The sequence below is a fragment of the Rhinoraja longicauda genome, chromosome 3 (assembly GCF_053455715.1).
Source record: "Rhinoraja longicauda isolate Sanriku21f chromosome 3, sRhiLon1.1, whole genome shotgun sequence".
NCBI lineage: Eukaryota > Metazoa > Chordata > Chondrichthyes > Rajiformes > Arhynchobatidae > Rhinoraja > Rhinoraja longicauda.
Window position 1 is genome coordinate 59,619,778 of NC_135955.1, and position 25,955 is coordinate 59,645,732.

Below are 25,955 nucleotides of genomic sequence, written 5' to 3' on the forward strand. Positions count from 1 at the left end.
GTAATCAGTTTTAAAGCTGCAGTGGAAACATCTCCTTCAACATTTACTAACTACAACAATTTGTAATGCACAGTTTAAAAATATTTTAGCTTTAAATATTTTTGACCTGACTTGAAATACCCAACGTGCTGGCAATCTAGTAGGCTCATTTGACATCAAATTCTTGCTGAGTGCTTTTTTTAATCGACTCCTCAATTGTGAGTCAGTATTATTTCTAGTTCCGACCTATTTCTCTTCACAGGGTTCCATTTTAAAGGCAGCGCGTCTTTTTTTTCACCGCCGTTCTTGCTTAATAATGTCCAGACCTCGAATTCAGCAGAATCATCGGAGTCAGTTGATTGTTGGTCTCTCTTAATGAATTTTCAATATCTCAAAAGTGACCAAAGAATCGATGTATATAATGTGCAGCTTTAAATACCAACAAATAATGCATCTGGAATACCGAAGAAAATACATTGTTTCTCTCACATAGGACTTATTCCAGGTAGATATGACTTTTTATTTGTTGCGTACTTTTACATTACTGCCGATTTATTTACAGAGTAAATCCTCTTACCTGAAAAGTCTCTTTAATATAATTTCCAGATTTTATGTTTAAATACCAATGATTTGTGAATCTTTAATGAAGCAAACATTTCCACCACAATTAACCTCTTCACATCACCTGAAATCAACTAGGTCACCTATTAAAACTGATTCGCACTTCTGTCCCTTCACCCTCAGGAATGGACGAGCATAGAGTGCAAGGAGTTAGTTTTGCCTTCGGTGGAAGTTGATCGAGTCTGATCTAGATGCAGGGAAGCTGAAGAAGATGATGGGCAGATCTGTGTGGGGCTGCCAGGCAGCGCTCCCGGAGCTGGCATCGCGGAGATAGATGCCAGGGACACTGTGGGTTTGATGGGCACAGGAACGGCTGGCATTGTCTGTGTGCCAGGGTGACAAATCGTCTTCATGGGTACCCCGAACGGGCTGTAATCTGGAGATATCGGCATGGGAGCCATGGAGTCAAGGACACCGACGTGGGGCCACATGGATCCCACCATGTTACTGAGCTGGTTGGGGACGGGGTAACCAAGATGGTGCATTACAGAGGCTAAAGGAAGTCCGCTGGCCATCATGTTTTTATAGTCCCGTCCAATGATGTTCTCGATGGCGAACGGATGCTTAAATCCGGTGGATTGGGGTCCGTTGACTCCATATGGCTGGAACTGGGGCAAGCGCCCCGTTGCCGGGACAGTCTCCGGCGAGGCCAATCCCAACTTGGCTTGTTGCTGTTGTTGTTGGTGGTGATGGTGATGCTGGAAATAGTGGATCATCTGTGAATTTTTGGCGCTGAAGTGTTCTGACCGGTGCACCTTAAACCTTTTGCGGCGTCGGAGGAAGCTGCCGTTCTCGAACATGTCTCCACAGTCGGGATGAAGAGCCCAGAAACTGCCTTTGCCCGGCTGGTCAGGTCTGCGCGGGATTTTAATGAAGCAGTCGTTAAAGGAGAGGTTGTGGCGGAGAGAATTCTGCCACCGCTGCGTGTTTTCTCTGTAATAAGGAAACCTGTCCATGATAAATTTGTAAATCTCACTCAAGGGAAGCATCTTCTCCGCGGAACTCTGGATGGCCATGGCGGTCAATGATATGTATGAGTAAGGAGGCTTTTGGTCACTGTAGGAATTTTTCCCCGGACGAGGCATTTTTAGGCTATAAATGGGAAAACAGTAGTCACAAGTACAACATTCACCAAAGCACCTCGCTCAGGAAGCGGAGGGAGGGGTCGGACGCCGATCGAGTGCCCGCGCTTCCATAAAACCTGGCAATGCTAAGGTGCTGCACGATTACAGATGCTGGTCTACTGTGCTGCTGAAAGATGCCGGAGATGTTGACGCGGGTTAAAAAGCTTCGCGCCGTCTCACTAGGAGATAAAGAGGCCGAGAAGTGCACACTTGCGTTGTGTGAGCTAACGAGGCTTGTTGTGATCACAGATGCACAGACCCCTGCAGCTCCCTTCAGCGCTTTGTTGCTCTTCATTATCACATGACAACCGCTCAGGGACAAGAGGAAAGAGAGAGAGAGAGAGGGAAAAATCCCACTCGAATCTTGTTTCACTTACACCTTTTAAGGAAGACTGAACGGGCCAATAGAACGCACTTCCATTTTTTGAACGCAGTGTGGGGTCCGAGTGAATAGTGAGGGAATGTGGAAACACGAATGGACAGTAGCGAGGTTTGCAGTTGGCTCAAGTTATTCAACCTTTAATTAAACTTTAATATTGATGGTTATAAAATATCCTACTGATTACACTCTAGCCCACGAAGTTGACTTTAACTCATTGTTTCCTCCATCTTCTTGAGAATAAATACCCTGCGGGACTCTGGCGCACCCACACCTTCCATAGCTGGCTGAACAGGGGTTACATTTCTTCCTCGTTCGGCTTTAAACTTTATTTTAACGGAGCCGGCAAACTTACTTCCCTAGTGTAGGTCATTTTAGTTTGCCTCGGACCGCCAGTTGCCTGCAACATAAAAATAATGAAATCCTCGACATTACCTTGTATGAGGATCATCCAAACAAATTAACCATGTAAAAATATTAATTACTGGTCAGTTATGGGTTTATTGCAATTACATATTTCAACTGCGCCCACTGCGCTGTGCGCAATTGTTTTGCGAATGGATGCGGAAGGAGTGCATCATCTAACTCCAGTTACCGTCTTTGATTTTTTATTTATTAAGCAGATTCAAAAGGAAGTCAAATGAACCGGGTCTCAGCTCTAGATCAGAGAGTAACTGTTATTTCACAAATAGAACACACGCTAAAGAGAAAGAGCAGTCGCGAAGAAAAGCAGGTCGAGGGAAGGAAGTTAGAGATTGTAATGCAATTGATTTTGGGAGCAAAATATGAAAAAATAATATAAAATATTTCACCATGTACTGGTGACTTTTCCTGAAATTGAACATAAAAATCAAGCGATGCTCTAAGCAGGTATGAGGGCAATGCGGCTAACTACGGTTCAAATGGATATCGATAGTTATGGCCGCGAAACAATCCATTATCACTCAAAGGCAAACTGAGTAAAATGTCATTTTTACGGGGTTGTCAGTTTCTGCTGATGTCCTATCATTGCGTCCTTCAGTAGACAGAAAGAATGCTAACAATCCGTCGAATGCTGATGACGGATCAGATAACAGGAAGCTATTGATACGATATCCCCCCACTTTGCATTTGCAAGGCAAGAGTATGAAGCTGGGTTCGCAGTGAACGATACTGTCATGATATGTATTTCAGTCTCGCCTGGAAGATATTCCAATGCAAAGTGAATAAAAACGCACATATTTAACTTTGAAGTTGACCAAGATAACGATGCTGAGAGGTATGATATGCGCCGTTTAAAAATAGCAAGTACTGATCAGATGGTAAGAGGTTGCTAATCTGGTCTTCCTGGGATAGATAGTTTGGTTGTTCAAAAATCGATTATATGCGTGGCACGATCCATCGCTGGAACACCGGTTTAAATCGGACTCAGATGGGGAGAAATTCGCCCCAACATGAAATATTGGGGCGAATTTTGATGAACATTTGGCTACCGATTTGTAACTTTGAAAAGCACGGGGGCTTTAAACTTAATGGAACTGCAGTTGACTTTTGTCCCTAGAAATTGTAATGGTGCTCGGCAGCATGTAACAGAGACACACATGGAATGAGTGGATCTCAATAACTTCCAGCGACTATTCGAACTGGTCCCCGGAGTGAAATTTCACGCGGAGACGCCTCTAACTAAAATGGCAGATTAAGTCACGAAGCACAAATCAGTTGAAATTTAGATTTTTTCCTTGATGCAGGCAGCACTGCGAATGATGCCTCCACAAGGGTGGGGGGAGTGGAGGTGGGGGGGGGGGGGGGAGATAATCAAACAATAACCAGCAAGTTATACTCTGATATTTCCATCGAAATTCAGAATATAAAAAAAATTGATTGACTGAAATCCTAAAGATCACAATTTTAGGATTCGTATTCTCGATATGACTCGCAAATATATTGTGGACTTTTTAAACATTGTTGCTCAGTATTTCATTTCACATGATAATGCGGAATCACTGGCCCAACATGCGCTAAACCGTTCTTTGGTACAAGCCAACATTCAAATGTTAGCAACATTCTGTTCAGATTAAGAATGGATGACTCGGAGAATCATACTTTCGCAAATCCAGAATTAACAGCCGGTGGCGGAGAGGGGTGAAGGAAGTGCTGCGTATCCCTGTGGATTCATTTGGAGCTTTCAAAACGAAATCCCCTTATTATAGTTACCCGGGAAACGGCCGATTAGCAGCAAATAGCAACAGTGCGATTACTAGAACCATTGCCCTGTAGGATCTGACAACAATAAAAATATCCGCGAATAATTGAGTCAATTGGACGTTGTGAAGGCTCATGTGAAGGGTGGATTTGGAAGAAAGCCCAGCAGCTCGCTTTCCGTTTCAGCGGCTCCCTGCCTCTGGTTGAACACTTGCGCTTTTCTATCTTTACTTCACACTGATTTCCAAGTACTGACGTTGGAATTACCGGTATATATCATGGCCTAACACGTATTGGAGCCTCATCGCTGCCCCTCTACGAATATCAATGACTTTTAAAATTGATACAAGATATTTGGCAAAGTTGAGCGTTGGAAAGCTCACAATGAATGGGTTCACGACTTTCAACCCCGGGCTGATTCTGGTTGCAACAATTCCCCGCTTTCATTCAGGCCTTCGGACATTCATTTATTCACTTCTTCCACTTAAACTATTCCGCGAAATGTCTCGCAACTCTTACGTCGATGTACTTGGCACATTCACCACACGGTGATCTCCTGGCAAACAGCCCGCACCTCATTCGCCTCCATCTCCGTACTGTAACGCGTTCATTCTCTGAGTCGCCCTGCAACAGGAGCCTCCGCTCAATTATCACATCTAATGAGCTGTAGATGTCCCAAGGCATTTCACAAATTAGTAGCATGCATTGGATGCCAAGAATATTGACCAAAAACACGACAAAATAACAGCAGGAAGCAAGCTACCAGGCTTCAACTCTTATTCTAGTTCAACATGGCCCTCCCTTTCCACAGCTTACGTGTCTTCACTTTTAGTACCTCCATTGATCCAGCCTCTGCAAAACTCTGCGGGGAGTGAATTCTGGAGACTCACCATCCCTTGTGAGAAGAAAATGCAATGCGTCCTGTTGTAAATGGCCGCTCCCTTAGACGATGTCGTCTCTCCCACTTCTGGAAAGGCCCTAACGTTTACTCTCCCATGCCACCAAAGATCTTCTGGGCTTCAATGAGATCACTCCTCATACAGATATAATTTTTTTAAAGCCATTTGTGATAGATAGTACTCACATATCAGGGATTAGTTTTGTTGGTCTCTGCTGCACTGCCTCCAATACTGGTATATGATTTTGGATACTCTTTGGAGTGATGGCCTCTCAGGGGGAAATTGTAGCAGCAGCCAGGACAGTAGAAGGCACCTGACTCTGTTCAAAGGCAGGATAGGACTAAATCTAGGTGACCCATAATGATTGACATCTCTATAATCAGGTGTAGGGGCTGGCATTTCTGGGGGTACAAGTGAAACCCAGTTGCCTCTTTGGTGCCAGGATCAAGGATGTTGCATAGGTGGGACAAAGAGGTCTTTCATAGAGAATTTAGGAGATAGGTGACAGATTAAAAACATGTCCTTCACAGTTGTGATCTCAGGATTATTCCAATACAATGTGCTAACAAGGGAAGAAGTACAAGGATAATGCAGTTGAATCCATGGGTAAGGAGCTGCTGCAAGTGGGAGGGTTTCACATGTATGGATCACTGGGCTCACAGTTTTAAACCTCTGGTCTTTCCACTCTCTTTGTTGTGCACCTGTTTGTCCTGTCTACTAATCTTCCTCTCTTTAACTGCAGTATTTGGCCCATTACAGGAAGAATGTGGAGGCTTTGGAGAGGGTGTAGGTTTACCAGAGTGTTACCTGGATCAGAGAGTATTAGCTATAAGAGATTGGACAAACTTGGATTGTTTTCTCCGGAGTATCAGAGGTTGAGGGAGATCTGATAGAAATATATAAAATTATGAAAGACATAGATAGGGTAGACAATCAGGGTGGAAATATAAAATACTGAAGGGCACAGTTTTCAGGTTAGAGGGAAAGTGTAACTGAGATGTGTGGGGTAAGTTCTTTATGTAGAAAGTGGTAGGTGCCTGGAATGCACTAGCACTAATACTAATAATAGTTTGTTGTTTCCTAGCTTGTCCTTGTAGCCTTTTGTAAATAATGGCACAACATTAGACACCCTCCAGGTTTCTGGTACCTCACCTGTGGCTGACAATGATCCAGATACCTCAGCAATTTCTTCACTGACTTCCCAGAATGTCCTGGGATATGCTTGGTTATGTCTTGTTTATTTGTCCACCTTTGTGTGTTTTAACAATCCTGACACCTCCTATTTTGTAATGTGGATCTGTTTCAAGATATAACTACTCTGTTTTATAACTGAAACCTTTTGTTATTGAAAATCATGTTCTAAAAACAATTGTGTCAATGGCGAAAAGCAGTTTTGGGGGGGTCACAGAGTTTCAAACTCACAATTTCTTTTTCTACCATAGGATTTTCTAAAAGCCAGCTTCTTCTCTGCTTGTCATTTTCCAAAGTAACCTTTAAGTGATTCCCTTCTTCCCGATAGAAATTGTGTTCTAAGCAATTCGGCTCCCGTAATACAAATAGTATTCCCTAATTCATTAATTGTGTTATATCCCATTAATGTTATGAAAACACACATTATAGTAGTATTACCTGTACGTTGCTACCTGAGTTTTCAAAATAGCTCATTTTGGGGAAAATATCTGATCGATTACCTTCAATATGTGCCCTCCACATGTCATACAGACAGATAGTTAGCTCCATTCCCAAGCCATTCTGTCATGAAGAAGGCCATGGAATGCTGGAGTAAAATCCAAACTTCTGCCACCTGGCAGCAGATAATGTTGAAGCTGCAAATGGCCTTCTTTGAATAGAGTCATCATATATTTTGACCTTATTGTTACGGTAGCCGATCAACTCCATTCTTGGAGCTTCTGTTAATCTGAGTTTGAACATTCTTTCCACTGGTGACAGAGGTGTTGGGACTCTTTGAGAGTAAACTACCAATTAATATAAAAACAAAAAGCAAGAGCTTCTATGGTTATATAAAAAGAGAGTAGCTAAGGTAAGTGTGCATACTATTGAGAGTGAGACTGGAGAATTAAAAATGAGAAATAAGGGAATGGTAGATAATTTAAACCAATACTTTGCATTATTCTTCATGTTGGATCGTACTGCAAATATCCCAAAGATTACTATTGGGCAAGCTTGAAATAGCTTAGAGGAAATTGTAATAATCCCTAAGAAGATTAGTTCCTGATTTTTGAGATTCTCTTTTCCTTTTTGCTTCATCCATTCTTGTTTCCTCATATGAACGAGCACCACTTTTTATGCAAGTACATCAAACAGGATGATCCAATGTTTTTTGTTCCCAGTGGGGCATTTCAATGTTAAAACTCTTCAGGGATGTTCTTAGAGAGTCTTTGAATCTTTTTTCTATCCATCACATGATTGTTTGCTTTCAGTGACCTCTGCATATAGTAGCTACTTTGGTATTCCGTCATCAGACATTATCTGATATGTCCTACCCACCTGCTCTGCGATTCTAACAATGGTTAGACGCTGGGGAGTTTTGTCTGGCATGGAAACTGTGTGTCTGGAATCTTGTCTTGCCACTTGATATGAAGTATTCTATGTAGAGAGGTCACATGGAAGTGTAACCTCTCTGCAGTCTGGCATGTCAGCTGTACATTGTCCATGTCTTGCAAGCAGTGAATAAGGTGGATATGACAATAGTACAACACAACTTCAGCTTGGTGTTTAGTATGATTCCTCTTTGTTCCCACACTTTACTTCTCTATCTTTCAAAAACAGAGTTAGCTTTTGTCATCTTGGTGAGTTTATCATCAAAGTTGATAGTTCTTCAGAGAGTGCTGCTAAGGTCTGTGAACTTGTCCATCACTGATAGCCTCTGCCCATTCACAAGGATGTTTGCTTCAGTGTATGAGATGTTTGGTGCATAATTTCTCCTTTCTTTGAGTAAATTGTGAGGCCAAAATTGCCACAGTCACTGCCACATGTGCCCAAGCTTTCCTGCATACTGGTTTCTGAGCTTGCATTGAGTGCACAGTCATCAAGAAAGAGAAAGTCCCTTAAGGTGGTTTCTTGAACTTTGGTTTGGCTGAGAGTCGCTTTAGAGCACTGTCATGTATTTATCTTCTTTACCAAGGAAAGTGTCTGAGAGCATTGCTGAGAATATCATACTAAACATTGTGTGTTCAAGTACACAGCCTTGTGTCACACCATTGGTAACTGGGAATGGGTCTGAAGACTCACCATCATTCACTACTCTGGCCATCATACCATCATCGAGTTGTCTGACAATTGTGAACTTTCAGGGCAGCAATAGTGCCTTTGCAATAGTGTCAAACCTTTGGTGAGATTGACATGTGATTTGAACAAGCTCCAGTTTTTGTTATTGGCACTTCTTTTGGAGTTACCTTTCTCTAAATATCTTGTTCAGTGTGGAAACTTGAAGACTTTTTTTAATGTGTGGAAACCACAACACTGCACCTTGGCACACATGTATTCCTTATTTGTTGGTTTGAGTGTCTCAGAGTATGAAGAGAGGAAGCAAACCTGTTCTGCTAGGTAGGGCATGCTTAGTTAATTTATAACCTGTTTGCTCTGCCTATTGTATTGGAGCCTGAATAATGCTAATTCATGTAAACCTTTATATTTCAGTTAAAATATATATTTTGATGTTTTACATCCAATTCCTACAGTGTACCTTAACAGGTAATGTGATTATTCTATCATTTTAGAACGTTCTACATTTCCTTTACATCCATCAACAAATCAGGGACAGACTGATCAGAGCTGCGGAATAAATATACAAACAGAAGGTATCAACATGAGAAATAGGAGCAGGAGCATGTCATCCAGTCAACAAGATCATGGCTGATCTTCTACCTCATCACCTCCCCTTATCCTCATATCCCTTGATTCCTTTAATATCCAGAAATCTTTGTTTTGAATGCAAATCAATGACCATGCCTCTGCTGTCCTCTGGGATATATGAAATTTAGTGAAAAGGAGAAAACTGCATTTACAGACTACATCCAATCTCTAACATGGTGTGCTGTTGCATCAGTCAGTGACTGAGCTTTTACAATTCCTTTCTGTAAAGAACTCCAATGATTAGCATTCAAATGGGTCAAGAAAACTTCTGAACAACTGACGGGTAGTGGGACAGAACATCAAGTGCACCTCTACCCCGTCAACCCCCTGAAGGATGGAATGACTCATCATTATAAACTCATACACACCCCCTTCTTTCTACAATCACCCTGTTCCTTTCCTATCCCCCTACTTACTACATCTGCTCATCTTTCAAACACCCCCCCATCAAATCCCTTTCCCCCACCTCCACTGATCATTCTTCACCTCTCTCTGTTGTTCCCATTTTCAACATCCCTCCTTATTTGGTTCCACTCTTCATCTTCCTTTCTCATCAGATTTATTGAATCTGCAGCCTCCACTTATCACCTCCCAAGTGTCTTGCTATCTCCACCATTTCCTTCTCCACCTGACTGCTGAATGCTAATAGCAGTTTCCTGTATCCTGTATCCACCTATTGCTTGCCAACTCTTCCCCCACCCATCTCCCACCTTGTTATACTGGCTTTATCCCTTCTCCTCTTTTAGACCAGATGAAGGAGTCTCAACCTGAAATGTTAACTGTCCATTTTCCTTCACAGATACTACCTGACCTGACCTGGTTAAGCTCCTCCAGCTGTTCTCCTTTGTTTCCCCCTGATTCCAGCATCTGCAGTCTGTCGTGCCTTCAGAAGGTAAAATGCTTAATATAAGAATTATTCTGGCAAGGCAATAGATTGGCCTGAATATAGTTCTGATTTCAGATATAGTTTATACAAATGGCCTGGATTCAGAAATGTAATGCAAAGCTGTCGATTTTATTCATAATACCAATTGTGCATTTGAAGGTGATTACAATGTCATTTGATAGACGATGCATTTGACAAGTTCAATAGCAACTTTTAATTTTAGTTTATTTCAAACGAGAACTAAATACTGGACTCAAAGTTGGAAAATCAATGACCTAAATACTTGTTAATGAAATATCTGACGGCAAAAAAGGAGTTCTTGTTAAATAATGGAGACACACAAGAGATGGCAAATGCTGGAACCTAGAGCCACAAACAATCTGTAGGAGAATTTTCTGATGCAGCATGTCAACCTGAAACATTCATAATTCCTTTGTCCTCATAGATGATGCTTGACCACTCAATTTCTCCAGTAGATCTTTTATGCTCTTGGTAGACAGTGTTACATTTAACCTACTGCAGAACAGTAATCAAAGGGGAGCTGAATTAGCTTGCAAGGAATCAAATCTCCATTGAATGAAATGTTCTAATATTGTACAATGTCTAGACTCACTTCATTTGCATGTTGTTTACAAGACCATGCAGACTTAGACTGTTGCAGGAGACTATCACAATGCTGAGATTGCAAGTCTGTATGCATGTAAAAGTGAAAAAAACACACAATTAAAGAAAGGTGGTGGAGGAGAGCAACAATAGAACATAGAACAGTATGGCACAGGAACAGGTCCTTCAGGAATATGTGTCGATCATGATGCCAAATTAAATTAAATCCTTCTGCCTGCATGTTCTCTATATCCCTCCATCCCAGCATTTTCATGTGCCCAGCTAAAAGCCTTTTAAATGCAACTGTCGTATTTGTTTCCACCACCACTCTTGCCAGGCATTGGAGGCACTCACCACTCTCTGTGTAAAAAAACATGTCCCGCACATCTCCTTTACACTTCCTCCCTCTGAGCTTATGCTGTGCCCTGTAATATTTGACATTTCCCGCCTGGAAAAAAGGTTCTAGCTGTCTACCCTATCTGCTCCTTGCTTAACTTCATAAAGTTATACCATGTCATCTCTTAGCCCCCAGCATTCCAGAGAAAACAATTCATGTTTGTCAAATCTCTCTTTATAGCTAATACCCTCCAGTCCAGGCATCATTCTGGTAAACCTGTTCTGCACCCTCTCCAAAGCGTCCACATCCTTCATGTGATCAGGGAATCAAAAGTGATCTTTGCATCAAAGGTTCAAAAGTTCTTGAACTCTTTGTCAACTTTTGACTAGACTGAATATGAAGACAATACAAACTAACTATACAAAATGAAAGGAAGGCTTTGAAGGCAAGTAACTGAGACCCATCTCTGATTTTCTCGCAATTGAAGCGAACTGTTTGTTACTTGCCATGATACTATAGATGTGTCAACTTTATATTACTTAGTCAGGTAAAGTCAAGTAGTGCAGAAGAATATTGAAGTACAGTAATGGAATAACCAAGTGAAGTAGAGTTAAGGGTAAGAGTATTTGGCAGCACCTCTGGGAAGGAGGTGTGAAAAAAGTGTTTGGTTTCAGAGTTGGATAGCAGTGGGGAAGAAACTGTTCTTGAGCCTCGATGTTCAAGTATTCTCTATTCTTCCTGTTCTAACCACGATGAAGATGGACTGGAGAGAAGGAAGTTTTATCAGGATGTATCATAGCATGGTTTGGGAACAGCTCCATCCACGATCGCAAGAAATTGCAGTATTGTGGATGCACCTCAGACTATCATGCAAACCAACCTCCCTTCCGTTGACTCCATCTACACTTCATGCTACCTTGGTCCTTGGTTAGAGAGCGGTCCTGACCTACCATCTACCTCATTGGAGATCCTCAGACTATCTTTAATCAGACTTTATTGGATTTTATCTTGCACTAAACGTTATGCTCTTTATCCTGAATCTGTACACAGTGGATGGTTTGATTGTAATCGTGTATAGTCTTTCCATTGACTGGACTGCATGTAACAAAAAAAGCTTTTCACTGTACCTCGGTACATGTGACAATAAATTTAAATAACATCTAAACAAATGAGCCTGTGATGAACTGTTCACCACACTCTGCATGTTGTCAAGAGTGGAGCAGTTGTCAATGCAGAGATATATTCCATCAGAGTATTTTCTATAGCACATCTGTAGAAGTTCAAGAGAATCCTCATGGACATGCCAACTCTACTCAGGCACTTCAGAAAGTAAATATGCTGATTCACTTTCTTGACACGACAGTACATCAGTGTTAAGGGACCAGAATAAATTTCAGATGACATGGATGCCTGGAAACTTGAAGTTGTGACCATCTCTGACCCCAACTGTTGCAACAAATAATTACCTACACATCGTGTGTGACAGTTGAATTTACTTGGCATGCCTTCATTCATAGTATACTGTGAATGGGAGTACATTCAAAACAACCATGCGGCTTTTTTGATATATCTTTGCATATCTTATCTGTTAGCATACAATGCTGGAGCTAGAGGCCCATGTTTTCAGCAGTGACTCTTATTACAGATTTGGAAGTGGTGATGGGCAATCACAAAACATCCTAGCCTGTTGTTGATCCTCAACATATCATAGATAAATGGAGATTCTCATAAGTAACAGATTAGTAATGGAAGATAGACACAAAATGCTGGAGTAATTCAGTCTGAAGGAGGGTCTCGACCCAAAACATCACCCATTCCTCTCCAGAGCTGCTGCCAGTCCTGCTGACTCCAGCATTTTGTGTCTATCTTCAGTTTAAACCAGCGTCTGCAGTTCCTTCAAACACATTTGTAATGGAATTACACATTGTTAATTGGCTGTTGAGGCAACGTTTCTCATGGTAGATTAATCCAGAAGATTAAGAGGCATGGGATCCAGTGATTTGGTAGTTTGGATTCAGAATAGGTTGACCTATAGAAGACCGAATTAGTGGCGGAAGGATGCTATTCTGCCTGAAGGTCTATGAACAGTGGTTTTCCACAGGGACAATTAGTATTATTTATTCCTTTTCACAACCAACATCAGGCCATGTGTAGCTGTATTTTGGATGAGTTTAAGCTTATGGAGGAAAGGGTAGGGGGGGGGGAGGTAAAGGTGTGGAAAGTTGGAATATGGCCAACAGAGCATTAAAATATTGAGTTAACTAGACATCGAAGAGGATTTCAGCATTTCATGCACTAAATCAGTGATGTCGGTGGACAGGGTTATAGAACTCGAGATCAGTGTTTTGGTGTAGATCAAATACTGTTTGTACTTAGAGAATATTTTAGTTCTTATTAGATAATAGGGTTAATAGCTTGGGAATTGACTTTATGATCATAGACAATAGCTTTGGTATTCCAGAATTTAGTTAGATACTAGGTATAAATTATCCTGCTTACAGTAAATATTTCAAGATGGGAACAATAAAATTGAGTAATTTTGTTGACTGGATCATTGAAGCAACTTGGAGCACAATTCAGGCATTTTCAGAAAATGGTGAATTTAAAACATTTTTGTGAGTCTTTTCATATTTTCTTCCACACTTCAAAATTGGGCCAAATGGTTGGATGGGTGATGAGCTCTGATGTACATGCTGCTATTATACTTCAACTAGTTGACGATAATTGTTCAAACGCAACCTGGGGCATCATGGTGACCAATATCCACAGTCGATCTATTATTCATAAGGTTTCTACTTTGCAGCATTGCATTATTACTCTGAAATGTTTTTTTAATATACATTTTCTTATATTTAAAAAAAGATTCACCTTTTCATCCCTGTTGATAATTTAGAACGACTCTGGGGAACAAATGGAGAAAGTAGTTTAACATTACCATTTTTGTTTAATTAAAAAAGTTATTTGACCCAAATACGTTGGGATTTATCACATAATCCAATGGGTCTATCTCTTTCCTTAATACCAAAAAATGTATTTTTGAAAGTCTAAACCTCTAGATCATTGATTCTGAGCCAAAGTTCCTTGAGAAGGCAACACTTGCTGCAGATGTGACCTCTGTGACCATGATAGGATCCACCAGTTCCCATATTTAATATTTACTGAGATCCCTGATTTTCTTTCCTCCTTCAGATTACCAAGGCAATCATTTCACCAAAGCTATTTTCACCTGCTAATTTATAAAACCCCTTTACATGAATTTGTACATTTCATTTCCAAATATGCCATCTGCCATTGTGGCCCACCATGACTGTTTTTTCACTGTTAGATCTTTGCAACCCCAACAATTGGGTTGAGCATTCTATATACAAATGATAGATTCCATTCTTCCTTCAATCAAAACAAGCTGCTGGAAATCTGGAATAAAAACACTCATTGTTGAATACACGCCACAGGTCATGAAATTTTAAGAAAATAACTGCAGATGCTGGTACAAATCGAAGGTATTTATTCACAAAATGCTGGAGTAACTCAGCGGGTCAGGCAGCATCTCAGGAGAGAAGGAATGGGTGACGTTTCGGGTCGAGACCCTTGTTCAGACTGAGGTCATGAAACATCATCAAAATAAAATTATTTCAATGGTGTTTTTTGAAAAGTTGGAAATGAAGCAACTGTTACAGAGAAAATAGACAATAGACAATAGGTGCAGGAGGAGGCCATTCGGCCCTTCGAGCCAGCACTACCATTCACAATCAGTACCCCATTCCTGCCTTCTCCCCATTCCCCCTGACTCCGCTATCCTAAAGAGCTCTATCTAGCTCTCTCTTGAATGCATTCACAGGAGGATGGCCAGGGAAAACAGAGAAGGTCAGTGATAAGGTGAAGACCAGGAAAGACATAAGCAAATGTGAACAAGAGTGTTAAAGAAAGAGATTTCAATAGGAAGTGAAAAATTAAATCTAAAGAACAAAAGAGAAAAAAAAAGGTTTGAGGTCTTGTGGATTTCACAATGTGTTCACTTTTTGACTGCTAATCAACTTGTCTGGCACTGAAAATTCATTACTCCGTGCATAATTTAGTGCCTGTAAGATTACTTACTGGCGATGGTTAAAAAAGAAAAGTTTATATGTAAAATTTATTTCTTTCCAACCCCATTTTCCTTTTCTTAATCCAACCTTTAATTCCTCTTTTGACGTGGAATTCATCCACTTAAATATACACTTGCAGACCTTCCACTTTTCATTTCAGAATCCTTCACTTTGCTTTGTTAAGGAAATATTGAGTTGATTATCCTGCAGCATGTGAGAAGTCAGGAAACTCTGGTGACTCCTGGTGCGTTAGGGGACTGGAGCTACAGTTGAAGCTACTCAGGGAGAATGAGAGCTACTTGGTTAAGACTTATAGCAAGGTGGTCATGCCCAAGGTGCAGGAAGAGAGTAGGTGGGTGCCCACTAGGAAGGGTAGTAAGCAGAGTGCACAGGTGTGCACTGTGGCCATTCGCCTTCAAAACAGGTATACAGTTTTGGATACTGTTGGTGGGATGACCCTTCAGGCACAACTGTGGCAATGAGCCTGGCTCAGAGGCACAGCAGGGAAGGGTAATATCAGGCAGAGCTATAGTGGTAGGGGCTTGTTAGTTAGGGGGGTGGACAGGAGATTCTGTGGTGGCAATCGAGAATCCAGGATGGTGTGTTGCCTCCCTGGTGCCAGGGTCCAGAATGGCTTGGAGCAGCTAAATGACATTCTCAAGGAGGAACGTGAGCAGCCAAAGTCATTGTGCATGTTGGCACAAATGACATAGGTAGGAAAAGGGATGAGGTCCTGGAAAACCATTATAGGAAGTTAGGCAGAAGGTTAAAAAGCAGGACCACCAGGATAGTGATCTCCGGATTACTCCTGTGTCACGTGCTAGTGAAGATAGGAACAGGAAGATAGGGCAGATAAATGCGTGGCTGGAGAGTTGGTGCAGGGGGCAGGAATTCAGATTTTCGGACCATTGGGATCACTTCTGGGGCAGAGGTGACCTGTACAAGTGGAATGGCTGTACCTGAACCAGAGGGAAACTAATATCCTGGCAGGCAGGTCTGCTGGTGCTGCATGGGTGGGTTTAAATTAGATTAGCAGGGGGTGGGATACAATTCATGACTGAGATACGTGAGAAGCTGAAGTTGGTATGGATTGTGATGAAAGTAAGTTTAGTGAATTGATTAGGCATGACAGGCAGCAAGGAAGGACTGTTGGATTAAATTGCACTTATTTTAATGCGAGAAGCCTGATGGATAAAACTGCCGAACTCAAAACTTGGATAGACAGGTGTGACTAAGATGTTGTAGTCATTCCAGAAAGCTGGTTAAGAGAGAGCTACTTAATGTGTCAGGGTACGGGTTCTATAGGAGAAATAGAGGTGGGGATAAAAGAAGTGGAGGTGGTGCTTAGGTGGTGCTCAGTCTGAAGAAAGGTCTCGACCCAAAATGTCACCCATTCCCTCTCTCCTAGATGCTGCCTGGATGCTTTCAAGAGAGAGCTGGATAGAGCTCTTAAGGATAGCAGAGTGAGGGGGTATGGGGAGAAGGCAGGAACGGGGTACTGATTGAGAGTGATCAGCCATGATCGCATTGAATGGCGGTGCTGGCTCGAAGGGCTGAATGGCCTACTCCTGCACCTATTGTCTATTGTCTATTGTCTATTGACCTGCTGAGTTACTCCCACATTTTGTGATACCCAGGAGGTGGTGCTTTATTGATTAAGGAGAATATCACAGCAGTAGTACGAGAGGTTATTACGGATGGCTTGTCCAATCAGTCTGTATGGGTGGAGTTAATGAATAAAAAGGAAATAATTACCTTGTTGGGAGTGTGCAACAGTGCCCCAAATAGCCAGCGAGAATTGGAGGAGCAAATATGCCAAGAAACTGCCGGCAGCTGTAAGGCTAATAAAGTAGTCATAGTGAGGGATTTAACTTTATCAATATAGACTGGGACTGTCATAATGCCAAGGGTTTGGACGAGGTCAAATTTGTGAAATGTGTTCAGGAAAGTTTTCTCTAGCAATAAGTAAAGAGCCCTACATGGGGGGGGGGAGCTGCATCTCCTCTTATGATATTGGGAAGGGCAAGTGACTGGTGTTCGTGAGCGAACCTTTTGAGACTAGCGATCACGGATCGATGAGCTACAAGATAATTATGGATAAAGACAGGGCGGTCCCACGAGTTCAAATTCATGATATGGGGCAAGGCCAACTTTGATGGTATTAGTAAGTTGATTGGAGTAGGTTGTTTGCAAGCAAAGGAATGTCTGGAAAGTGGGATGCTTTTAAAAGGGCGGTGACAAGAGATCAGGGCATACATGTTCCTGTTAAAGTGAAGGGCAAAGCAGGAGGGACTAAGGAGGCTTAGATGACAAGAGAAATTGTGGCTCTGGTCATGAAAAAGGAGGCATGGGACAGGTATAGGAAACTGGGATCAAGTGTATCCCTGGAGAATTTGGGGAACTGAGGTGCATGCACCAGAAGGACAAAAAGGGGACAGGAGATAGCTCTGGCAGATAATATGCAGGGCAATCCAAATAAATTTTACATACATTAAGGGAAAGAGGGAGGCTAGAGAGAGAATAGGGCCCCTTCAAAACCAAAGTGGTAATTTCTGTGTGGGCCGAAGTAGATTGGCAAGGTCCTTAATGAGTATTTCTCCTTTATGTTTACTGTGGAGAAAGATGTGAAGACTGGGGAACTTGAGACAGTTAATGAAAGTATTGAGGGCAGTTAATATTGCAGTTGAGGAGGTGCTGAATGTCATAAGGTATATGAAGGTGGATTATTCTCCCAGACCTGATCAAATATATCTAAGGACACTTTGGGAAACTGGAGGAGAAATTGCAGGGACCCTGGCTGAGAAATACGAATCATGATTGCATACGGGTGAGATACCGAAAGACTGAAGAGTGGATAATGTTGTGCCTCTATTTAAGAAGAGCTGCAAGGAAAAGCCTGGAAACTATAGACTAGTGGGCCTAACATCTGTGGTAAGCATGTTACTGTAGAGTTTTCTGTGGGATGGTAGAAATGTATTTGGATAGACTGGGGTGGATTAGGGATATTCTGAATGGTGGGAGTTTGTGCCATGAATCTGATTGAGTTTTTTGAAGAAGTAAATAAAAAGGTTGATGAGGGCAAAGCCATAGATGTTGCTAATATAGATTTCAGCGCAGGTCTTTGATAAGGTTCCACATGATCGACTGCTCTGGAAGGTTAGATTGCATGGGATCCAGGGCGTGCTAGTTGACTGCATAGAGAATTGGCTTCATGGAAGGAAGTGGAGGGTGATGGTGGAAGGTTGTTTTTCGGACTGGAGGCCTGTGACTAGTGGTGTCCGTCAGGTATGGGTGCTGGGCCATTTGTGGTTTATATTAATGATTTAGATGAGAATGTACAAGACATGATTAGTAAGTTTGCATGTGACACGAAGGTGGGTGGCTTTGCAGATAGCAAAGATGGTTATAAAAAGTTGCAGCAGGATCTTGACCAGTTTGGGCTGAGGAATTGTTAATGGAGTTTAATGCAGATAACTGTAAGATATTGCATTTTGGAAGTTTAACTGGGGCAGGACCTACACAGTGAATGTAGGGCTCTGGGGAGTGTTGTAGAGCAGAGGGATCTAGGAGTGCAAGTCCATAGTTCATTGAAAGTGGTGTTACAGGTAGATAAGAATTTTTTTGGCAGATTGGCCTTCATCAGTCAGAGTATTGAGTATAGAGTTGGGATGTTAATTAACAGAGGTTTGGCGATGCCGCATTTGGAGCATTGTGTTCAGTTTTAGTCACCCAGTTATAGGAAGGATGGTGTTAAGCTAGAAAGGGTGCAGAGAAAATTTACAAGGATGTTCTCAGGGTTCGAGGGCCTGAGCTATAGTGGATGTTGAGCAGGCACGGACATTTTTCTTTGGAGCGCAGGAGGAGGGGTGATCTAAAAGAGGTGTATAAGATCATGAGGGGAATAGATAGGGTAAATGCACGGGGCCTTTTACCCCGAGTAGGAGAATCAAGAACCAGTGGACCATAGGTTTAAGGTGAGAGGGGAAACATTTAATAGGAACCTGAGGGGCAACTTTTCCAGCAAAGGGTGGTGGGTACATGGAACGAGCTGCCAGAGGAGGTAGTTGAGACGTCGTATCAGAACAGTTAAAAGACATTTGGACAGGTACATGGATAAAAATGGTTTATAAGGATATGAGCCCAATGCAAGCAGGTGGGACTAGTGTATATGGGGATCTTGGTCGGCGAGGGCAGGTTGGGCTGAGGGGCTTGTTTCCATGCTGTATAATTCAATTACTCTATTAGCATGTGCACTTAATTCCAAGATGCCCATTATCCCTCTTGGTGTCATTATCAGCTTGTCAAGCAAAATTTAAACACAGATCATGCAAGGAGATGTCTACTTAATGGCAGAGGTCATAAGGTGCTCTGCCACAGTGAATTATGACCCAACATCAAAGCTTTTTGTTTAGGGTAGTATGCACGGGTACTGTGCATTGGCATCTCTAATGTGACATGTATGTTTATCAATCATGCTTAGCTAATGGGTAACCTAAGTGAATGATTTAGAACATTTATTTATTTAGACTTATTGAGTTATTATATTACAAAAGGTCATCAACATTGAGTATGTTGATGGAAAAAATTGTTGATACATGTAGCTTAATTTATAAATGATATGCATACCAGCACCTTCTGTTTTCAAAAGCACTGCCCAATACTATCTTATTTTTTGATGCAAGTATATCTACTTCCACTGGATTGGGGCACCAAGATTCATTTTATCCAGATGTTCTCATATTGTTTGTCTTATAGGCTATTTATGAATTCTTTTGGATATTATCCAGGCAATCTGTGACATCACTGTTGCTACAGAACTGTATGCTAGTTGATACATTCAAATGCTAATGGGGTGAAATTGCATTTAGCAATATTAATATACAAACACATTAATGCATCGTTTGAAATTCCTCTGGCTGCTATTTAAACAAAGATGTTAATGCTTCCATATGCTAATATTGCACCATGCATCACCATGTAAAATGGAAAGTGTAGTGATTGTCTGCCCCCTACCTTTACTCCATCCAAAAATAAAGCACAACTGCATTAATTTATCATGCTGGATAGAATATGGCTAACAAATAATAGAATAGCCATAATCTGACTAAGCATGCAGGGTCATTAAATGTAACACTTGTATCTGAAGATATTTTGACAATATGGAATGCATTAATAGGAGACACAAAGTAATGACAGATATGATAGATGGCAAAATCTAGCTGATACAGGCAGCAGTAATGGTGATATGAGTGAAGCAGTTGCAAAAAAGCAGTAAGGATAATAAAAAGGTGCTGATGATCATGACTGTGTCAGTGATGGTGATGATGGCAGAACTGTGATTAATTGCCACTGTGTGTGTTTTGGGATGTTAAAGCCAAAAATAAAATATAGAATACTCTTGTGAGAAAAAAATGAACTCCATTATCTAATAAGGAATTACATTAACATGGAAAATATACCTATATTCCACTGATACAACCAAAAACTTACATTATACAGCAACAACAGCTTTAAAAGAAATTAATCATGTTCAAATTTTTAGTCCCTCTCAGCATTTTTGAGATTCCTGTTATCCAATATGAGACAGTAATTCCTGATATTGTATGCTATTAAAAACATCAATATTGCTTTCCAACGGAAATAAACATGAAGCATTTTACTTTCCAAATGCAGAACAAATTCTAAAATTGGACATCCCCCAATAATTAATCACATCATGTAACTTTTTAAGATTATCTTGACTTTAAGTGACATCCAGTTAAAGTTGAAAGGAAGGTTTACAATTTTAAAACAGCTGATCATGAAAGTTCAAGCTCTTTAACTCAGACAACAATGAAAATTTAAAACGATTACTAAAATGGTTTTGTTTTAATAATCACATTAATCTTTACACATTCATCATGATTGGTTCATAATAATTTGCTCATACACAATTGCAATGGGGATGATTTCCAATAGATTTATACTGAACATGGAAAGAATTTGTAGTGAACAATACCAAGTTGTCTACTCCAATACAAACCTGTGTCCTTCCTTCCTTTTAAATTTTGGCAGTGGATCAAAAGGCTTATGTTGTATTATCACTGGGTGGCAGTAAAATTCACAACTTTATGACAAACTGATTATAAATCCTTATTAACAGAAAACATCTTATGTAAAATGGACAGTTCTTATTCAGAGAACTCTTTCATGTAACATTAAAATGTGTGGTACCGAAATTCTTATGTGTAGTCATGTCTTTCTTAATGCCAAAAGTAGGAAGAAATTATTTTTGGAGTGCAACACAGTTGTGATCATTTACACACTGTAGTGATCATTTACACATAGAATTATACACTCAGAATTTTAATTGGCTTTTCCTGTCACAAGTTGTACTTGCCTGAATTATGTGGTTTGTGCTTTAGATGCACGTGGAATGACATAACTCCCATATAAGATTTTTAAAATCTTTGACAAGGAAATTAGGTCACATTGCTCGGAGGAGCACCTGATGTTTGGCACATGCAAAAATGACCAAATTATGATCACACTGTTTAGTTTAATTTAGAGATACAGCTTGGAAACAGCCCATCGACCCACTGCATCTGCGCTGATCAACAATCACCTGTATCCTACACACTAGGGGCAATTTGCAGAAGCCAATTAACTTACAAACCTGCACATCTTTGGAATACGGAAGGAAACTGGAGCACCTGGAGAAAACCCATGCTGTCACAAGGAGAACATGGAAACTCCATACAGACAGTACCATAGTCAGGATCAAACCCTAGTCTACCGCTTTGCCACTGTGCCAACCTCTGAGCAGATGTCAGTCTGGGACCGGAAACCTCACTCAGGTATTTACCTTATCTCTTTTGGTCTCCTCTCAAAAGCATGGACTGAATACGCCAATATGGCAATTTCTCCCCAACTTTATAATTGCTCCCTAATGCTGTGACACATCCTTCTCCTCCCCGACTCAGGCCCTAACCTGATCCCTCACTATCAGTCCTCTCTCCCCATGATTCACAGACCTAGTCACAAAAACCAGACTCACATAATGATTTGTTTTGTATGTTCTGCAATAGCACATCAAGGAGTACACATAACAGCGATTCAGTAGCACTTATGCATTTAGCCTCAGGTGCTGTTGAATTTTGCTACAGATCATCCATGATAAAAGTCATTGCCGCACTGGGAACACTCCTTTAGTGTGTCTCTCCATGTGCTAATATGTCTCTAGATCAGTGTTGTTATGAAATCAGAGTCATTAATGGACATAGGTCAGGGTGCCTTTCTGATTGAACATATAGCCACACTATTAACAAGGAGTATTTCAGTGGAAATAATAAGACAATGACTTACATTTTAGCCAAGAGGTAATAACAAAATGGACAGCATGGGTTGGCTGGTAACTTTGTAGAAAATATATCCCCTTAGATTTATCTTTCCACTAACAACATTTCCAAACATCAAGGTGCACGGTGGAAAATATATAAAATAAAAGTGTTGTTCTCCAACCTGTAATCAGACTCAGCGAACACTGAAGACAAAACATATATCTGACTCCTTTTGGTTGCAAGAGTCCTACGGAAATGAATTTGATGAGTTTCAATGGGTACAATGTTAGTTTCATTTGGAGGATGGTATGGTCAGGAAGATGAGAATGTTACCTTGAAGCAATTTGTCATCCTGTTGCGAAACTGCTGCAGAGTGCAATGTACAGAACCCTGCATTGAGCAAAACTGGCTCTGATCAAGCAAAAATATCCTGAAGCTGACATTAGGTATCAGAAGGTTTTCTATGATCAAAATCCCTCCTGCAAGGATATGCTAAATAAAACCACAAAACCTCAGACATGTTCAAAATTTAATTTAAAAACTAAACTACAGGAAATCTGAAATTTAAAAAAATGCTGGACATACTCAAGGCATTTGTGGAGAGAAAAACAGAATTAATGATCTGATTGACCTGGAATTTTAACTCTGTTTCTCTCTCCACAGATGCTTTCTGGCCTGCTGAATATTTCTCATATGTTCTCCTTTTGTTTGGAATATAATTATTTGAAGCATTAGAATATCTGTATGGCATTCATTATTCTGGGCAAAACAGATTTCTTCATTAATAATATTTACGACTGGAATTTACATTAATTTAACACCTTTATAGCCAGCAATTATTCCATGAGTCAATGGTATAGAATATGTTATTTCAGTCTGTAAACAATGGTGTTTCTTCTGATATTGCTCTCAGGTAAATGTCATACCATCTTTGAAATAATCCAAATACCAAACGTTTAAATTCAGGGAGAAAGTGATTTTTTAAATAAAACAAAACTGATCCATGCTGATCAATGAAAGTGACACAATATTTTTTTATTGTATGCCAATTTGCTAAATCTACAGGGACAACTTTTGTCTGGAAATGTGCTTAAATGTACATTTTGCTCTGAATTTATATTTCCTACACAACCTATATAATTCAATATACCAAAGTCCCCCACACTGACAACAATATCATTCTCTATGTTTTGCAATTGTACAGGGGAGTCAAAATGTAATTTGTTTTTATCCCTGGCCAACTGTCACGTTCACAGAAAAAACATTTTTTGTCTTTAATGATGTATTAATTGCAATAAAAAATCATTTGTTTGTTACAGACGAAACAGTGATAATCAGGAAACTTAATATTAATGTAGAAAGCAAATTTATAAAGATGTACCTGAAGATCTAACATGCAGCAGATGTTTTATGTTAGGAAGTAATTATAATGACAAAGCAGGAAGTTAAGAAAGTCTTTTAAAAGAAATGTCGTAAAAAATAAGTAAATCTATTTTGCTCTGACTTCCCTTTAACAGAGGAGACAGCTTGCTTTTGTTGTTGCAGTAGAATTTTCCAGGGTACAGAGCTTTGCTAATGTTAATGCTTTGTCATGTATCCCACTGATAATAGTCCGCCTCTTCTGCATTAGAGTGGTTAGAACATACAACAATGACATTGCAAGCAGGGGAAGAGAAATATATTTGTAAAAATTTACAATATCACAATATTCATTCAAAAATAATATAAAGCCATGAAATAAAATAAATCAAACTATATTCAAAACAAGCTCAAACAAAATTAACTGAAATGCAGTTCAGGCAGCATCTGGTAGCTGACAGCAATGAAAATATAGAGAACAGGAAATACAATTGCATTTCAATTATGTCCTTGAATTTAAATTAAAATAATGCTAAATTTATTTTTTACATTCAATCAGATCATTATCGTCTCTTTTTCCTGAAATTAAGGTGATTAAGATTTGGGAAAAAGCAGAAAACAAAAAAAAATCACAAAATTCAAGAGACTTGAGTACAATTTTGTTATATACAGAAGTTAGATTTTTAAGAGAGAAAATCCTGAATATTGTATGCCGCACAATAAAATTATATGGAATAATAGATTGCTGGGTTGTCTACGATACCCCCCCCCCCCAAAAAAAAATGGTGTTATGGTTAACAAAGAAATCCCCTTCATTTCCAAAGCAGCTCTTTGGGATTGAGGATTACTTTATTGCACTCCAGTTCTGTGTGTTTTGAGATTGGTGATGAAGTGAATGTGGAACCCAGAGAATCTACCATAATTGGTGTCATTGATGGGTAGTTTAGGAAGTGGTGTGCTTCTTCAGGTATTTAGGGTAGGTTTCTGACAAATGGACCAGTTGCATGTAAATTCAGACAAGAGTAGTCTCATGAATTAGCACTCTGATAGCACTAAGCAGAGTATCAGTGTAGAGACTGTGCTGCAGAAAGTGACCAATTTTCAAATGAACAGGTATATTTCTTTGGACCTAAATGAAATTAAATTACAAAGGCAAGACCTTGAACTGTGCAAAATTAGCATGAGGGGAGAAAATAAACTAGCAAGTGGGAATTTTAAACGTTCTTAAATGAATGCTTGATTAAACTGATGTTCATTGCTTAGCTATCTCAGTCTTTATTTCTTGGCATCTGCTTTCCACGCTATTCATGGAAAATAAACAAAACAGAATGGAAGAGCTGTTTTTAATTTTTCAGGTAGAAGTTCATGTTCCTGTAGTCTGGAAGGTTCTATCTGAAAATCGCTCCTTTCCCATCTTCACCATCAAAGGGTTACATTCCTCCAAAGAATTGTGTGTGTTTGCAATCACCATGTTGCTTGAAATGGCAGATCACTTCACAAGCACTCTGGAAGTTACTCTGAACATTCATACTCATTGGGACTTAAAAGTACCCAGTTCTAAACATCTCATCTACCAGGACGACTCAGACAGAAAAGCAGATTTGATTAACCATAAAAATACTGAGTTTTTTGCTGTATTTTTCCCAAAGTCAGCACAATTCTCTTCAACGATGTCACCACTTATAATGGATCATTTAATATAATTCAACACTACAAAATGCTGGTTCAGTTTTGTCCTATACAACAATTTGCAAAATAATAAATATTTGTTTAGATTTTGAACAGCCCAAGTATCTGTCAAATAACATGATGCAGAGAAATATGTAAACAATTTACACAGGAAGTTAAAATGTTCAGATTTAGGATTGCTAACACATTTTACTCCGGCAAACAATTTTGCAGAATTTGCATTACCAAGGAATAACAATAAAAGCCTTCTTTAATAGTGGCCCTGAGGGGAAGGAAATTGACTAAACTTACCAAGACATTAGATTTACCAAGGGTTCATGTAAATACCACCAGCTGCAGGTTCCACTTAAAGTTGCAGACCATCCTGACTTGCAAATATACCTCATTGACACTGTGTCTAAGTCTTGGAATGGCTTGTCTGATACCATTGGGTAGGACGTTCACCAGAAGGTGTGCAATGGTTCAAGAAAATGGCTCACCAGCAACCTCTCCTGAAAAATCAGGAATGTTTACCCTCCACATCCTGAAAAAGTAAAATGAGTTGCTCAGGGGCATTAGCAGCAGAATGACATTCCACCATCGTCTCCAAATTCTATATCCTGGATTTGCCCGGATCAA

At 40.2% G+C, this 25,955-nt stretch overlaps 1 protein-coding gene across 1 annotated transcript; it reads right to left on the bottom strand.

Annotated features, from left to right (window-relative positions):
* Positions 1-719: 719 nt before the first annotated feature.
* On the bottom strand, positions 720-1,685 carry foxb2 (forkhead box B2). The gene has a single exon (XM_078396991.1). It carries the CDS (start codon positions 1,683-1,685, stop codon positions 720-722), a length of 966 nt encoding a protein of 321 aa, XP_078253117.1.
* Positions 1,686-25,955: the final 24,270 nt, after the last annotated feature.